The 19,166-nt window shown below is 38.0% G+C and overlaps 1 protein-coding gene across 1 annotated transcript in view; it reads left to right on the plus strand.

Moving 5' to 3' along the window:
* SMAD4 (SMAD family member 4) overlaps positions 1-19,166 on the plus strand; it is a 62,281-nt gene that overhangs the window by 11,153 nt on the left and 31,962 nt on the right. The window contains exons 3-5 of the mRNA XM_006837498.1: positions 11,625-12,003; positions 13,276-13,450; positions 13,885-13,914. Coding sequence (XP_006837561.1) covers positions 11,755-12,003; positions 13,276-13,450; positions 13,885-13,914 — 454 coding nt within the window. The 5' untranslated portion in view covers positions 11,625-11,754. The remainder of the gene's footprint in view (positions 1-11,624; positions 12,004-13,275; positions 13,451-13,884; positions 13,915-19,166) is intronic.

Below are 19,166 nucleotides of genomic sequence, written 5' to 3' on the forward strand. Positions count from 1 at the left end.
GAGTTTTAACCAAGACCATGGAAAAGAAAGACCATATAAAAGTGATTCATTTCCTTGCAGACTTCAGATTTCTCATTGTAGCTAACCTTTAAAGACTACTTGTTAAGTTTTGATGTTGAATCAAAGATGAATATCCATTATTATCTAAAAAGTTATTAAAACATTCCCTTTTACTTTGTGATAATTTGCATTAACCATGTGAACACTCATTCAAAACAGTAAATTCAAATCATATGGTAAATTTTTACTTTTAAACATTGAATTTACTGAAGTTTAAATTTATTATAGTTGTTATTTAAAAGGTGTCATTCACTTATGTCAGTTAGAATCCTGTATGTTTGAACTTCTGTTGTTAGGTGCCATTGAGTTGATTCTGACTGATAATGAACCTCCGCACAACAGAACATAAATGCCAGTCCTGTGCCATCCTCACAACTGTTTTTATGTTTGAGCCTATTGTTGCTACCACTGTGTCAGTCTTCTTCGTAAGGGTCTTCTTCTTTATTGCTGACCCTCCACTTTATCAAGCATGATATCCCTCTCCAGGGATTGGCCCTTCCTGACAACATGTCCAAAGAATGAGAGACGAAGTCTCACCATTGTTACTTCTTTTTTATGTTTTATTGTGAATTATGTGATAGTTTACGTGGGAGAACATTAGCTTTACGTTCATCCTATTGTATATCGTTTCATTGCCATGGTTACAGTCCCCTCTGTGCATCATCAAACAACCAAAGGGGATACACCCACAAGCCTGCCCCTTGGTTGTCAGCACACAGCCCCTCTCACCACTCCCTGGGTCTAGAGTTCCCAGCCGCTCCATCTCTGCCTCCATCTCTGATGTCATTGCTTCTCTGGGTAGGGTCCCGCACTCCGCTCTTCTCCCTTCTCACCATCCTTACATCTAAGGAGTATGCTAGCTGTCCTTCTTCCAAGACAGATTTGTTTGTTTCTCTGGCAGTGCATGGTACTTTTAAGTATTTTTTACCAACACTATAATTCAAATGCCTCAATTCTTTTAGGATTTTCCTTATTCAATGTCCAACTTTTAAAGAGGCCTTTACAGCAGATTTGCCTAGTGCAGTAGTCATTTGATTTCTTGACTGTGCTGTGAGTATTGATTGTGGATCCAAGCAAAATGAAGTCTACCAACTTCAGTCTTTTCTCCATTTATCATGTTATTTATTAGTCCAGTTGTGAGGATTTTAATTTTATTTACATTAAGGTGCAACCCTTACTGAAGTCTGTAGTTTTTGAATTTTATCAGTAAGTATTTCAAGGCCATTTTGCTTTTATCAAGCAAGGTTGTGCCATCTTCATATCACAGATTGTTAATGACTCTTCCTCTAATCCTGATGCCATGTTCTTCTTCATATAATCCACCTTCTCAGATTATTGCTTAGCATATAGACTGAATAGCTGTGGTGAAAGGATACAACCCTGACACACACCTTCCCTGATTTAAAACTATATATTATCCCCTTGTTCTGTTTGGACGACTTCATCTTGGTCTATGTACAAATTGCTCGTGAGCACAATTAAGTGTTCTGGAGTTCCCATTCTTTGCAATGTTATTCATAGTTTGCTCTGATGCACACAGTTGAATGCCTATGTGTTGTCATTAAAGCGCAAGTAAACATGTTTCTGGCACTCTCTGCTTCAATCACCATCCATATGACGCCAGCAATGATATCTCTTGTTCGGTGTCCTCTCCTGAACCTGGATTGGATTTCTGGCAGCTCCTATAGTAGATGTACTACTGCTGCAAGGTTTTGAATTGTTACAAGTCAAATTTTAGTTGCATGTGATATTAATGATATTGTTTAGCGATTTCAGCATTCCTTTGGGTTACCTTTCTTTGGAATGGGTACAAATAGGGATCTTTTTCAATCTGTTGGCCAGGTAGCTATCTTCCAAATTTCTTGGCACAGAGGAGTGAGTGCCTTCAGGGCTGTATCAGTTGGTTGAAACATTTTAATTTATATTCTGTCAGTTCTTGGAGTCATATTTTACACTCATGCCTTCATTGCAGATTGAATTTCTTCCTTCAATACCATTGGTTCTTTATCATTTGCTGCCTCTTGAAATAGAATGGTCAAACATAGACCATTTCTTTCTGGTACAGTGACTGTGCATTCCTTCCGTCTTTTGAATCTTCCTTTTTCACTCAATATTTTGCCCATAGAATCCTTCAGTATTGCAATCTGAAGCTTGCCACCCCCCCACCCCCACCCCCAGTTCTTTTAGCTTGAGAAATGCTGAAAAACTTAATTTATTTCTAGCATGTACATAATTTCAAGTTTATCACTTTATAAATTGTGAATATGGGAATTTTAGCAGCTAGCTACATTGGGAGTGAATGGTAGCACCTTTAGCATAACAGTTTTCTAACTAGGAGGTGGTGGTTGTTAGGAGGAGGTGGTGGTGGTTGTTAAGTGCCGTCGAGTCAGTTCTAACCCATAGTGATCCTGTGTAAGGTTTCCAAGGAGCGGCTGGTGAGCTTGAACTACTGACCTGGCAGTTGAAACCTACTTTGCAGTCCAGCGCATTAACCCACAGCGCCACACCAGGACTACAACTAGGATGTTAGATAGTATAAATAGATACCTGTGGTACTTGAATTTGTGCATACATATTCACCTTTATTGGATTACTAATCACAAGGTTCTGCTCATCAGAAACCATATACAGGGTCACTATGAGTTGGAACCAACTCCATGACATTTAACACTAACATGCATTTTTCCATGTGGGCATATTTTATGTTGTGTGCAGTTTTCCATGTGCACAATTTGCTTGTGCGTCTTTTATGACTGGTGTTTTTTGCTGTGTGTAAGTTATGGACTTTATTCATGTGCATTTTTTTCTGGGTAGGATTTTTATAGTATGCCCAAATCAAACCCAGTGCTGTTGAGTTGGTTCCAACCTACGTACTACAGGTAGAAGTGAGCTCCATAGGGTTTTCTTGGATGTAGTCCTTATGGGAGCAGGTCATAAGTCTTTTCCTTCGATGGTGTTGCTGGATGAGTTCAAACTCTCAACCTTTCAGTTAGTAGCTGAATGTAAATGGTTTGTGTTGCCCAGGGACCTTTTCTTCATATGTTGTTGTTAGGTTCTATTGACTCTGAGTGACCTTGGTATGTAGAGGGTTTCCAAGGAACGGCTGGTGGATTTGAGCTGCCAATCTTGTGGTTAGCAGTTCAATGCTTATCTTACAGTACCACACCCAGACTGATTTCTTCATACAGCAAAATATGATATTCCAACAGATTGCTTATGAAAATCCAACTGTCTCCTATTAAACTAGACATTAAAGACATTTTGTAAAAATGTCATTCTAATTATGAATTTCTTTTTTTGTTTTGGGAAGTAGTTATTTTTCATAAAATTAAAAGCATTTCATAGTTTTCATTTTTAAAATGCTAAATAGCTGTCGATACAATCCATATAAAGACAATGTCTAGGTCTTTATTGAAAGAGTGAAGAGTCTAATAAAGGGTCTTGAGTCCAGGGAGTCTGACGGTGCTTCTTGTTCTTTTTCTCTCCAGTTAATTCCAACGCATAGTGACTCGTATAAGGTTTTCAAGAAGCAGCTGGTGGGTTTGAACTGCCAGCCTTGCAGTTAGAAGCCCAATGCTTATCCTGCAGTGCCACACCATGCTGTTGTTGTTGTGAAGTGCCATAGAGTTGGTTCCGACTCATAGCGACCCTGTATAGGGTTTCTGAGGAGCAGCTGGTGAGCTTGAACTGTCGACCTTACTGTTCAATGGCTTTGCAGTCGGGCACATTAACCCACAGTGCCACACCAGGACTTCTGATAGATTCACATATGGTTTGTATTATATCACAGTTATTCTGAAAATGTTAGTTGACTTTTTGTTCAGTTATATCTTTTAGGAAACGTGTAGCCTTTAAGCTTAGTTTAAAGGGGCATTCTTTGACTTGATCTGGAGATGGAGCTGGCTCAGATTTGCGGATCTGGGGTTTCTACCAGTATCTTTAGGACTCTTCTTATATCTTGGCTTTGCTTTCCTTTCTGTTAAATTCTGAGATAGGTTCTAAGCTAAATACATCTAGCTTCAAGTGCTGCAGAAAGAGAGCTGCTTTTTTCTTGCAGTATCAATAGAAGTCTGAAACTATATAATTGACTTAGTTTTGCTTATCTTCCATCTCCAAATCAACCAGTGTAACCAGGAATTGGCTCTGATTAGTCAGACTGGGAATTTTCCCACCCACTCAGATGGAGAGCTTTTCCACAGAATTCAGAGTACTGTTACAAAAGCAATATATGCCGGCAGACAAAAACATGTCTACTATAGTGCTTCGTTGATTTTAAAGAAATAACCTCTAGTTAATTCAGAAAACAGTTTTTAAATTAGCATTTTTTTGAGTGAAGCTGGTGTGTCAATATGTAAACTACACTTAAGTCTGAAACTCATGGCTCAGTTCTTTATGGTTTATCTAAAAAGTTAGACACAAAAACCTTTTTTGTTGCTTTGATTGTATTCTTGTCTTCTCACATTGATGTTGTTGTTGTTGTTAAGTGCCGTCGAGTCGGTTCTGACCCATAGCGACCGTGTACAGGGTTTCTGAGGGTGTAAATCTTTACGGGAGTAGAAAGGCTCATCTTTCTCTCGCGGAGCAGCTGGTAGTTTTGAACCACTGACCTTAAGGTTAGCAGCCCGATTCGTAACCACTACGCTACCAGAGCTCACTCTCTCATTGATAGTACTTATTAATCCTTTGTACTCTTGAAAGTTCTCCAGATGCCTTCACTTTGATAAAGCTCAACTCTCACAAGGTCCTCCATGTAGGAAAGACATTCAATGTCCATAGATTAGAAGATTTAATATTGTTCAGAAGTCATTATTACCTGATGTGATCTTTAGATACAGTATAATCATAATAAAATTCCAAAAGCTTTCTTTGTAGAAATTGAAAAGTCAGTCCTCAAATTTACATGGGATTTCAAAGGGCCCTAAATAGCTAAAGTAATCATGAGGAAGAAAGTAGGAGGACCCATACACTTCTCAATTTCATAGCACACTATACAGCTGTGGTCATCAGAACAGCCTCGTGTAACATTAGGCATGTAAACCAGTGGAATAGCATCGAGAGTCCAGAAATAACACTGCACATCTATACTCTGTGTTGTTTTTAAAAGACATTTTATTGTGGTTTTGGTGAAAGTTTACACAGTACATGATGAGTTCAGTGCCCATGCAGTGGCCACACAGAACTCATAGACAATACAATGATGGGTACCTTAGGAAAGAGAACAGGGTGCAATTCAAAATCAGAAACAATCCAGGACGGAGCAGTTCTCAGGTCAGGAGTGCCTCTTTTCAGTCTTAATGCAGGCATTCCTCTCTGGCCCTCTCAGCCATTTGACTCCTTGGCCTCTGACCTGTTTGGTTAAGTGTTACAAGCTCCTTTAGCCCTGTGGATAAATGCCCAAAGGACACCCCATTCTACATACCAGCCTCCTATCTGAAAGCACTCAGCTTTACTTGGTCAGTGGGCTTCCCAGCTCTGTCTCTCTGTTTTGCTGCTGCCACTGCTTCTCCACACAGAAACACTGTCGTCCAAAGGATATACTCCGCCTGGGCTGCTTCTTTCTGTATGATCCTTCTGAGAGGCTCCTTTTACTAACAATCCCCTCTTTAGAGTCCTGGTGTGGCACTGTGGATTAATGCGCCAGACTGCAAAGCAGCTTAAACCTGCAAGGCACATAACAACAACAACAACATCAAAGATTGTCTAGACAAGCCATAGCCACTAAAGTTAGTGTACCACAGGAACGTTAGCAACAGTTCCGTGTTTTGGTAAATCCATGTCACCAGGTATAATGGCAGTGTGGTGGTTGAACATAACCACCGTGAGTCTGAATTGACTCAACAGCAGTAGGTGGTGGTGTTGTTTTTTAATCTTTGTTATTGTTATATGCTGTTGAGCTGTTATGTAGGAACCAATCTGTATATCCCTGCTGGAATTTTTTTTTTTTACACAAGTAGATTTTCATTATGTGGCCAATAGAATACAAGCAAAAACATGAGAAAGCTGTGTTTAAGAAAGCAACATTATCTTCATTCGTGTTCTATTTAATTTGCAGTTAAAACAACCTTTGAGATACCATTTTAAAAATGCCAAAGAAACTAGTTTAAATTTTAGAAATGATACTATTGAATGGTGAGATTATGGTGAAATAGTTATATATTCAAGCACTTAAAATACATGATAGACTGGAATGTGATATCAGGAAGTGAGTTCAACAACAAATGATTTCTTGTAAGGAGATTCCACTGAATAAGATGCTGCCATCACCAGTCCCTTGCCTAGTATATGTCAGTGTCCACAGTGCTGGCAGTTTCTAAGATAAGAGTTTGTTGCTGTTTTCTTGAATTTCTGGGTTTGTGCCAAGACAGTGTGAAACTGACATGTAATCAAATAACTACTCTAATGTGGTGACGGTGGTAGTAGTTATGTGCCATGGAGTCGGTTCCGACTCGTTGCTACCTTGTACAGGGTTTCCGAGGTTATAAATCTTTACAGAAGCAGAAAACCTCATCCTTTTCCTACAGAACGCCTGGTAGTTTCGAACTGCTGACCTTGAGGTTAGCAGCCTGACTTGTAACCACTACTATTGAACTGTAACAGAGGTATGTTTTAAGTTTGGGGGAGGAAGTCAAGAAACACAGCAGCAGGGAAGTAATTCTCTTTGAGCATTGAAGGGAGAGGACAGTGTATCAGAGGAAATTCTTGAGGAAGTTGAGAGACATTTAAGCAGGACTTAAAAGGATGGCTAGAACTTGAACTGGATCTTTCAGGCAAAGGGACTAGCCTGAGCAAGTCTCAAAGCATGTTTGACAACATGGAACACTGACATGCCCTAGGAATCAGACTGTGTATCATGATGAATAGGAGCCCTGGTGGTGCAGTGAGCTGAATGTTGTGCTACTAACTGCAGGATTGGTGGATCAAACCCACCAACTGCTCCTCAGGAGAAAGATAAGGTTGTCTGCTTACATAAAGATTGACAGTCTCAGAAATCCTAGACAACAGTAGTTCTTTTCTGTCCTGTAGGGTCGCAGTGAGTCATAATCAACTGGGTGGCAGTGGGTATGTGTTTTTGCTTTGGTATAATATAATAAAGACATGCCCCCTGGAGCTTCAAGTTTAGAAAGTAAATTATGAGGCTGGCAGCTGGAGATTTCAAACGGTTACTTCTCTAATTTGAGTTGAAAATAGCGTTTTGTTTGCCCGCTGTTCCTCCATTTTCCCCATGAGTGAGACAAGAGTTTAAAATGAGCTTTCACACACAAATGGATGCGTTGTAGCCTCTCTTTAAATTGAAGATTTCGGAACAGTGTGCTAGCATTCCTAAATGCCATTAATCAGCTGGGCTACTTGCTTTAAATGGGCATGTGCTTCATACCTGATATTTTTCCTGTCACATTTTGTTCATTTATATAATTTATCTGGCTCCTATAAGCCTTTGAGTTGTGAATCTGGATTCGTGCTGTGTTGGTCTTTGTCTTCCTAATTAGTTCTCTGACAAATTTTAATAGAAAATGCAGAAAAACTTGTAATGTGTTTTAGGGAAATCTTTAAAAAAACAAACATTTTAGTTTTCCAGTAACAACTTTTTTTTTTTTTTTTTTTTTTTTTTTGCTGAGCAGTATGTACTAGATACTTTCTATAGATTTACTCATTTAAACTCCCTATGTTTCCTTTTAATCAGGTTCAGAAAGTTTTAAGTGACTTAGTTTGTCAGCTAATGAGTTTGAGAGCTTTAATTCACATACCATAAAACTCTTTCACCTTTTTTTAAATGTACAATTCAGATATGAGTTTTTTGTTTGGTGTATTGACTGTGTTCTACAACCATCACCACGACCAATTTTATTTATTTATTTTTAAACTTTTTATTGTGAATTGAGTGAAGATTTTCAGACAGATCATCCAATTTACATTCGACAAATTGTATACTTTGTTTCATCTCAGTGATTACAACAAATTGTATACTTTGTTTCATGTCAGTGATTACAATCCCCTCCTTTGCAGCAACAGTTATCCTTGTTGGTTTGTGGCTATTATCCTACCAATCTCTAAAACCAGTGAGGAAATTAAAGCATTCTACCAGTCGCTGGAGAAGGATATCATGTTTGGTAAGGTGGAAGGTCAGAGAAAAAGAGGAAGACCCCCCCCAGTTAGATGGATTGGCAAAGTGACAGCATCAATGGGCTCAAACGTGGCAACAATTAAGAGGTTGGCCCAGAACCGGGTAGTGTTTTGTTCTGTTGTACATAGGGTTGCTATGAATTGGTACCGACTTGATGGCACCTAACAACAACTGACTTCTTCAGTCTGAAATTTATCAAACATGTAATCAAAATTCATTGAGAATTAGTGGTATACGAAGGTTGGAAATAAATAGAAAGGATCAGTAGCTGGAAAATAATGGGTTTGTTGACAGAAACGCTGCTTTTCAACACAAACAACAGCTATACACATGTGCTTTATTGAATCTGCAAAGGCATTCACTTTTGTGGAGCATAACAGACTATGGATAACATTGCAAAGATTGGGAATCCCAGAATACTTAATTGTGCTCATGAGGAACTTGTACTTGTATAAAGGCCAAGAAGCAGTTGTTGGAATAGAACAGGGGATAATAAATAGTAGTTTAAAGTCAGGAAAGATTGCATCAGGGTTGTAACCATTTGCCATACTTACTCAATGTGTATGCTTTGCAAATAATCTGAAAGCTGGATTATATGAAGAACATGGCATCAGGATTGGAGGAAGAGTCGTTAGTAACCTGCCATATGCTGATGACACAGCCTTGGCTTGCTGGAAGCAAACCCCATTACCTTTGAGTTGATTCTGACTCATAGCCACCCAATATCAAGTTTCTGAGGCTGTAAATCTTATGGGAGCAGAGAGTCTCCTTCTCCTCCCCAGGAGTGGCTGGTGGATTGAATCTCTTGATCCTGCCCAAAATGCTGGCAGCGAAGAAGACTTGAAATACTTAGTGATGAAGACTATAGACTACAGCCTTCAGTCTGGATTGCATCTCAGTGTAAAGAAAACAAAGCTTTCTCACAACTGGACTAATAAATAACATCAAGATAAATGGGAAAAAGATTGAAGTTGTCAGTTCATTGTGTTTTGATCCACAATAAACACTAATGGAAGCAGCAGTCAAGAAATCAAATAAAAAACAAAAACAATCATATTACTTTTGGCAAATCTGCTGCAAAAGTTCTTCTCAAGTGTTAAAAATCACTTTGAGGACTAGGATGTTCCTGTCCCAAGCTATGGTATTTTCAATCACCACATATGCATATGAAGGTTGGACAATGCATAAGGAAGCCTAGAGGAGAATCTTGTTGACCTACATCAGACTGCCAGAAGAACAGACAAATCTGTTTGAAGAAGTACAACCACAATGATCTTTAAATGGCAAGACTTGTCTCTTTGTACTTTGGACATGTTGTCAGGAGGGACCAGCCCCTGGAGAAGGAAATCATACCTAATAAAGTGGAGAGTCAACAAAAAAAAGGAAGACCCTCAGCGAGATTGATTTACACAGTGGCAACAACAGTGGACTCAAACATAACAAAAAACATTTGTATGGATTTTGCAGGACCGGTCAGTGTTTTGTTCTGTTGTGCTAAGTTAGAACTAAGTGAAGGGTACCTAACAACAACAACTGTCTATGTGCATTAGTATCTTTCGCCATGACATGAGTCTTTGTTAGGGCATCATTATGATTAAATTAGCTCAATTCCCGTGAGCTCATCTGGTATATACAGGTGGTCTTTCTGACCTAGCTAGCCTCAATAATGAAAGATTTAGGTGTGGTCTGGAGGCTTCATCTAGGACACGGCAATCACTGGGGAAATTCCAGGGTTTTGAGGCTAGAGCCCTGGTGTGACACTGTAGGATAAGCACCCAAAGATTGGTGGTTCAAACCCACTAGCTGGTCCTTGGAAACCCTATACAGGGTTGCTATGAGTTTAAAAAGTCTTGGTAGCACTTGACAACAACAAATTAGTTATCTAGTGGTGCTATAGCAGAAGAAATACCACAAGTTAGATTGCTTTAGCAAATATATTTTCATGCAGTTTAGGAGGCTAGAAGTCCAAATTCAGAGTGTCAGCTCCTGGGAAAAGATCCTTGTCTCATTTGAGCATCAGGAGCTTCACACTGTAGGGACCCGCTCCACTCCTGGCTGCTCTTCCTTGGTGATAGTAGGTCCCTCTTTCTCTACTCACTTCTCTCTCCTTTATCTCTTGTAAGATCAAAGATGTTTCAGGCACAGCCCTGGGAAACTCCTTTACATCTATCAAGGTTGTGATGGGATTAAGGGTAAGGCACTAAACAATAGCAAAGCCCACCCAAATCTTTTTACTTGTTTTTCACATCACGAATCATTACATAACTGCCAGACCAGTGAGAATCATCACCTAGCCGAGTTGACACATATTTTGGGGGGACACAGTTCAATCTATGACAGAGGCTATCTCTCAGGAACCAAGGACATAGACCAAATTCTTTGAGTAAAGTTAAATGTAAACCCATATGTGGTATCTATATTTAACAGTTTGAAGAAGTGTCAGAATGTTTAACGTGGCTTTACCTAGTGTGGCACTGCAGGATTATGTGCTGGACAGCAAGGTCAGTTTGAATCACAAGGCCCACGGTTCAAACTCACCAGTTGCTCCTTAGAAACTATATACAGGGTCTCTATGGGTCAGAACCAACTCAACGACTCTCAACAGCCACAGCAACCGTATTGCAATCGCACCTGAAATGTATGAAGTTTCCAATTTTTCCACATCCTTGCCAATACTTATTATTACTATCTTTGCTTTTTTTCATATCTTAATGGGTGTGACAACAGTGACTAATGATGTTGACCATCTTTTCTTGTGTTTTTTGGAGAAATGTCTCTTCAGATGAGTTTCCTATTTTATTATTGAGTTATCGTATTGATATTAGTGGTTTCTTTTAACATAGATGGGTGTTAACTTTTAAACAGCATCTGAAACCCAAGTGGTGATGAATTTTTCATGTGTGTTAGTGACAGTCTTTCAGTTTTAACTAGCTACGAGTTTATCAAGAGTACTTTACAATTCTAGTCTTCAAAAGCAATCCTTTTTAAACAGTCTAAATAGTTAGATTTTACTTTATTTTTAGGGTACCTTCTAGGAGTCACCAAGCTTTAACTGAGCATGCCTCTATAATATTGAGAAGGTCTAACTTTACACTTTTTAGATTGACAAAAACAGCAACATTATAAATCAGCTTAAGGTCTAAAGCATCAAAAGTTAGTTATGTACAGTGACTTTTTGACTAATCCTATTGAGGAATTTGGAGTTCTAGTGTGATGCTGTGGGTTAGTGTGCTAAACTGCAAAGTCAGTGTGAATTTCACAGTTGACAGTTCAAGCTCACCAGCCACTCCTCAGAAACCCTATACAGGGTTGCTATGGGTTGGAACTGATTTGATGGCATTTAACAACAACAACTGAGGAATTCTGTCTTTTCCCAATTAATTAAATCTACTTTGTGAAATGTATTCTAATACCTGTCTCTCTCTCTCTCTCTCTCTTTTAGGTGATCTTGAATACCACATGTCTAACTATTTTCCTTGCAACGTTAACTGTTGTTTTTCACTGCCTCCAAAAGATCAAAATTGCTGCAGAAACTGGAGGCATATTTGATTTAAAATAAATAACTTTGGCAAATGGACAATATGTCTATTACAAATACACCAACAAGTAATGATGCCTGTCTGAGCATTGTACATAGTTTGATGTGCCATAGACAAGGTGGAGAGAGTGAAACATTTGCAAAACGAGCAATCGAAAGTTTGGTAAAGAAGCTGAAGGAGAAAAAAGATGAACTGGATTCTTTAATAACAGCTATAACTACAAATGGAGCACATCCTAGCAAATGTGTTACCATACAGAGGACACTGGATGGGAGACTTCAGGTTAGTCCCGTGTTTAGAGTTTCTCTCTGTCTGCTGTGGTAGCAGATTGACACTGGTTCTGTAATTTAATCCTTGCTCCAACTCTTCACACTCTGGGTATACAGTAATATTCAGGGGAGTGCACCTATGGAAGAAAATGGCTTCTACATACTAGAGATCTACCTTAAAAGTGGGGTTTTGTTGTTGTTGTTGTTTGTTTAATTTTTTATGTGGTAAAAATACAAAAAACATTTATACAAAAAACATTTGCCAATCCAACTATTTTTGCCTGTATACTGCTGTGACATCGCTTGTTTGTCATATTGTACACTTGTCACTACTGTCTTTTCCAAATGAGCCCACCACCATTAAGAGAACCTCAGTCCTCCTAGCACTAACACTGTTTCCCCTTTCCTCACACCCTTGGGAACCACTAACAAACGGCTTCTATATATATGCCTTTTTCATATAAGTGGGATAAATGCGACCTTATAGTTTTTTAATGTACTGATCTCAAAAATAGTTCAGTGTAAAAAATTTGAAAAACATCAGGAGAGATTTCCAAAAGTTTGTGGGAAAATTCATTTATCTCCAGTTCATTTTTCCATGAACTTATTGAAGGCTTCTCATATAAAAAAAAATACAAAGCAAAAGAGAGAAAATATATACTCTGAGAGAACTACCTTTAACAGTGTTATTCATTCTAGGAGTCCTTTTTTTTTTAATCAATTGTATGAACATTTGAAAAATAATCATGCTGTATATGTAGTAAAATTCTGATTATCGCTACTACTTGGTCCTCTTATAATTTAGATAAATGTTTAGTACTTTTGTTACATGAAAATACTCTGAAAGAATCTAAGCATATGTATAGAACTCATGGTGTTAAAAGCTTGCATTTTATGGTTTTTAGCCACCATTTTCACTGGTCACATTTTCATGTACAACTATATAATGATATCCTGTACTTAATTTTTTAGTAAACTAGAAAAATTTTATGTGGTTGAATTAAATATTCTACTTCTAGATTTCAGGCACGTTTCTGCAACCAATCCATACTTTCTTACTAATGTAAACCACAAGCACAGGTCTTGGAAGTATATCTTAGTTCCAGTTCTAATTCGTCTGTAGTGCTCTGCAATCATGGAAAAGTACGTTATTTTGAGCTTTAGTTTCCTCATGTAGGAAGTGGGGATTCTATTACTGACTTTCCTGGATTGTGAAGATTCAAGTGTCTTGTGTAACATTTGGCATATAACTAATGTTCAGTAAACGGTTGCTAATTCCTCCTAGGTGGCTGGTCGGAAAGGATTTCCTCATGTGATCTATGCTCGTCTCTGGAGGTGGCCTGATCTTCATAAAAATGAACTGAAACATGTTAAATATTGTCAGTATGCATTTGACTTAAAATGTGATAGTGTCTGTGTGAATCCATATCACTATGAACGAGTTGTATCACCTGGAATTGGTAAGTAGACTTCGCCTTTATCCTTAGAAGCATAAAGAGAAAAGATCTCAATAGTATGTTAAGTTTCCTAAAATAAACGATAGATTTGGATTTAACCCAGGACTTCCAGTAGAGTTAAGGAATCGTTTTTTAATTAAATAGAAATATTTACATTTGAACTTGGAAACCAGCTTGTATTTTGACTGCTAAAACTAATTACATATAATTGATCTTTTCCCATTTAGAACATTGTTTTTGAAAAATAAAATGGAAAGCTTTATAGAATTAAATAGCTTCTGTAGTTAGTTTATTGTTAAGTAGCATTTTTACAACTAATCTTGTATTGAAATGGTTCACGATGTTTTAAATTTACATGTTATTACTTTAAATATAATGGAACATATTTTCATGATAATGACTAATGTCTCATTTTTCTCCCCTTTTAAAAAATTAAGATCTCTCAGGATTAACACTGCAGAGTAATGGTAGGTAATCTGTTTCATGTAAACTTCATGTTTTCTGTTTGCTTTTATCCTCTTTCTTCTGGATTTTTTGGTTGTTGTTGATGACCTAGAATTAGTTTGTATAGGTACTTAGTAATATTAACAAGATGTTAAACATATCTGCTTTGGAAATGTAGGTTGGTTTTTGTTTCTGCATGGACCAGCATTTAAAACTGGATTTAAATTGTTTGTTGACTCTTTGGATTTGGACTGCACTTTAAGAACTAGAGTAGTCTGAAAAATATGATAGAAGAATACATCAAAAAATAAATGACAAAAGAATTTTATAAATTCCAAACAACTGGCTATTTGGAAGAAAACCTTACAGAACTAGATTCCAAGGTCATATGTAATAATGCTTTGTAATTTCTAATTGTGTATACCACCACTCATCTGTTAGTTTGTCATACTGTGGTATCTTGTGTGTTGCTGTGATGCTAGAAGTGATGTCACTGGTATTTTAAATACTAGTAGGATCACTTATGGTGGACAGGTTTCAGTAGAGCTTCCAGACTAAGACAGACTAGGAGGAAAGAGAAGCAGAACATTGTTAGCTATAGTGCCAGAAGATGATCCCCTCAGGTTGGAAAGTACTCAAAATACAACTGGGGAAGAACTTGCTTTTAAAAGTTTAGTTGACCTTAGTGCTATGAATGGAGCAAAGCTTTTGGGACTTTCATTTGCTGATGGGACACAACTCAAAATGAGAAGAAACAACTGCAGACATCCATTAATAATCAGAACATAGAATATTCAAAGTATGAATCTAGGAAAATTGGAAGTCGTCAAAATGGAATGCATAAAGATGATACCTAGGCATTAGTGAGCTGAAATGGACAGGTATTGGCCATTTTGAATCCGACAATCATTGTTTATCATGCAAGGATTGAAGAATGATATTGCATTCATCATCAATAAAAGCATTTGAAGAACTATCTAGAAGTACAGTGTTGTCTGAGATAGAATAATACCCATACACCTATTCTAATAATTCTACCAGTTTCTGTATTCTGAAATTGATCACACATGCAGTCAAGATACATGGATAAATAGTGTAGATTGGAATGCCAAAGTTGGAAACAAAGAAGAGCCATCAATAGCTGGAAAATACGGCCTCGGTGATAGATGTGATGCTGATAATCAAATGATAGAACTCGTAAGACCAACAGCTTTTTTCCTTACAAATACTGGAGTTCTGGTGTGGCGCTGTGGGTTAATGAGCTGGATTGCATAGTCGGTTTGAACCACAACGTCGACAGTTCAAGCTCACCAGCAGCTCCTCAGAAACCCTATACAGGGTTGCTGTGGGTCAGAACTGACTCAATGGCACTTAACAATAGCAACAACCATGGCACCTATACACGTGGACCTCATCAAATGGAACACGCAGGGATCAAATTCACTACATCTGTGAGAAGAGACAATGGGAAAGCTCAGTATCTTCAGCCGAAGTAAGGCCGGGAGCCAACTATGGAATAGACCATTAATTGCTCATATATAAGTTTAGGCCGAAGCTGAAGAAAATGGAAACAAGTCCGTGAGAGCTAAAATAATGACCATAAGCACATCCCACCTGAATTTAGAAACTATCTCAAGAACAGATTTGATGTATTACACACTAATAAGCAAAGACCAGACGAGCTGTGGGATAACATCAATAGCATCATACAGGAAGAAAGCAAAAAGTCATTAAAAAGGAAAGAAAGAAAAGACCAAAATGAATGTCAGAAGAAACGCTCAAACTTGCTCTTGAACACTGAGAAGCTAAAGCAACTGGAAGAAATGATGAAGTAAAAGCTGAGCAGAAAATTTCAAGGGGCAGCTTAGAAAAGGAAGTATTTTAATGAAATGTGCAAAGACTTGTAGTTAGAAAACCAAAAGGGAAAACATGCTTAGCATTTATCAGATTGAAAGAATTAAAGAGAAAATTCAAGCCTCAGGTTGCAATATTTAAAGAGTCTATGGGCAAAATATTGAGTGATGCAATAAGCATTAAAAGCTGGAAAGAATACACAGACTCACTACCAAAAAAAATTAACTGATGTTCAACCATTTCAAGAGGTGTAACATATGATCAAAGACTGTTGATATTGAAGGAAGAAGTCCAATCTGCAGTGAAGGTATTGGCAACACACAAGTCTCTAGGAATTGAAGGAACACAAATTGAAATATTTCAACAAACTGGTGCAGCCCTTGGAGGAGCTCACTCATATGTGCCAAGAAATTTGCAGCTACCTAGCCAACTGATTGTAAGTGATCCACATTTGTGCCCATTCCAATAAAGGTGACCCAGTGGAATGCAGAAATCACCAAACAATATCCTTAATATCATATGAAAGTAAAATTTTGCTGAAAGTAATTAAAAAATGGTTGCAGTAGTACATCAACAAGGAACTGCCAGAAATTCAAGCCAGATTCAGAAGAGGACGTGGCACTAGGGCTATCATTGCTGACATCTGATGGATCTTGGCTGAAAGCAGAGAATACCAGAAAGATGTTTACTGGTGCTTTATTAACTATGCAAAGACATTCAACTGTGTGGAGCATAACAATCTGTGGATGACATTATGAAGATTGAATATTCCAGAACACTTTATTGTGCGTATGAGGAGCCTGTACATAAACCAAGAACAGAACAAGGAGATACTAAATGGTTTAAAATCGGGAAAGGTATGCCTGGGTTGTATCTTTTCACCATACTTATTCAGTCTGTATGCTGAGCAGATAATCCAAGAAGCTGGATTATATGGGGAAGAATGTGACATAAGGATCGTAGGAACTCATTAACAACTTGCAATATGCAGATGACACTATCTTGCTTGCTAGATGTGAAGAGGACTTAAAATACTTGCTGATGAAAATCAAATACTACAGCCTTCAATATGGATTGCACCTCCATGTAAAGAAAACATAACATCATGATAAATGGAGAAAAGACTGAAGTTGCTAAAGACTTCATTTTCCTTGTACCCACAATCAGTGCTCATGGAAACACAGCAGTCAAGAACATCAAAGGAGCTCTGGTAGCGTAGTGGTTACGAATCAGACTGCGAACCTTAAGGTCAGCGGTTCGAAACTACCAGCCGCTCCGTGGGAGAAAGATGAGACTTTCTACTCCCGTAAAGATTTACACCCTTGGAAACCCTGTACAGGGTCGCTATGGGTCGGAACCGACTCGACGGCACTTAACAACAACAACAACAACATTGCATTAGACAGATTTGTTGCACAAGACCTCTTTAAAGTCTTCAAGAGCAAAGATGTCACTGACAACTAAGATGTGCCTGACCCAACCCTTAGTATTTTCAGTTGTCTTACGTGCATGAGAAAGTTGTACAGTGAATAAGGGAGACCTTAGAAGAATTGATGCATTTGAATTGTGGTGTTGGTGAAACAAGCAAATCTGTCCTGAAAGAAGTAGAGCCAGAATCCTCCTTAGGAGTGAGAATGGCAAAATTGGGTCTCTTGTTCTATGTATATGTTGTCTGGAGGAATTAGTCCTCCCTGTAGAAGGACTTCATGCTGGTAAAGTGGAGGGTCAGTCAAAAAGGGAAGATCCGCAACAAGGTAAATTGACACAGTGACAGCAACAGTGGGCTCAAATGGAACAACTGGGAGGCTGGCACAGGACCTTTGGGCTTAGGATTGCTATCAACGGACAGCACCTAAGAACAACAATCATATATAACAGATCCTTTAAAAATACCAGTATTCTAGCTTTTTCTTATTTCCAGAATTAAAAAATATATATATTTATATATATTTCTATAAATGATAATGCTGATATTGGTTTAAAATTGTGTGTTAATATTTTTCAGCCTTGTTTTATTTTGAGTAAACAAAACATCTAAATAAGTTTACTTAAAAATATAATGCTGATTAGCTGATGTAATCATGTTTTTTTAAAAACGCAAAAGTGTCAAAGTGGGGAGATGACACACAAATGATATGTTTTAATTTTTACTGTAATATATGAGATTGGAGTTGTTTTAAATTTTAGCTCAGATACTTAGAGCATGTTATTAAACTATAATATGTGCAAGAACATTTAATCAATTTGCCAAGAAACCATAAAAAGCCATTGTTATCTTAGAAAGTTGTACCATTTTTTTCTGGAGGGAGATTAGTGGCTGAACATCTCTTTTGTAGTCGAATAGTAATGTTTGAAGGCAGGTTAGAAACATCTAATGGTAACAAATTTAGGAAGTAAGATCATGCAGGTCTGTTGGTTTTTCTTTTCACCTTTCTTCCATCTCACTCATAGTATAGAAAGACTGGAGCTTTTGGGTACTTGTTAATTGTCAGTAGGTTCCTGAGAAGTGTGGATTGGTAATAGGAGCTGTTGTGGTGGTCTGGGAAGGCGGTTCTAAGGTTTGTTAACAACACCTTGCTCCTTCACCACATAGATAATGCTATATATACCATGCTTCTCATCTATGAAATGAAATACCTTTCAGATTTTTACTATTCTCTATGTATTTAGAGAATTGACCATGAATGTCAGGGGTTGAGAGACTGTAGTGATAACTATATCAGAATTTTCATGGATTGGGTACAAGGGGCTCCAAATTATGAAGGCTCAGCACACTCCTTTCATTCCCTAAAACTACTGTTGATTGGGTACCTGTTTAATTGATCGGGTTGTATGGGATGATAGCCTACTTACATTGGCTGGGGCACTATATTCTGCCTTATAGCTCCCTCTAGTGATGGCTAATGGACAGGCAATCTTTGATAGCTTATTTTCTCAGGAAATGAGGTATTCTCATCATTACTTCTCTGATAGTGTAGTGGTTATGAATCGGGCTTCGAAACTACCAGCTGCTCCACAGGAGAAAGATGAGGCTTTCTGCTTCCGTAAAGATTTACAGCCTCGGAAACCCTGTACAGGGTCGCTATGGGTCGGAACCGACTCGACGGCACTTAACAACAACAACAACATCATCATTACTTCTAGATTTGCACACACAAACATACAAGGCCAGTAACTAAGAGTTCATAAGTGGGAGGACGCCTTCACTTTTGAGTTGGATGTCTTGGTAGTAATCATGACCTATGAATTCATTTTTAGTATTTAATGAGCTTTAATTATCACTGGGTATTGTGGAGTACTGGTGTGACCCTGCAGGATAAGCATTGGATTGCTGACTGAAGCATTGGCGATTCAAGCCTAAAAGCCCTTCCTTGGAAACCCTATACAGGGTCAGTATGAATTGTTGTTGTTGTTGTTGTTA

Source organism: Chrysochloris asiatica, unplaced genomic scaffold, assembly GCF_000296735.1.
Source record: "Chrysochloris asiatica unplaced genomic scaffold, ChrAsi1.0 scaffold00021, whole genome shotgun sequence".
NCBI classification, from domain to species: Eukaryota; Metazoa; Chordata; class Mammalia; order Afrosoricida; family Chrysochloridae; genus Chrysochloris; species Chrysochloris asiatica.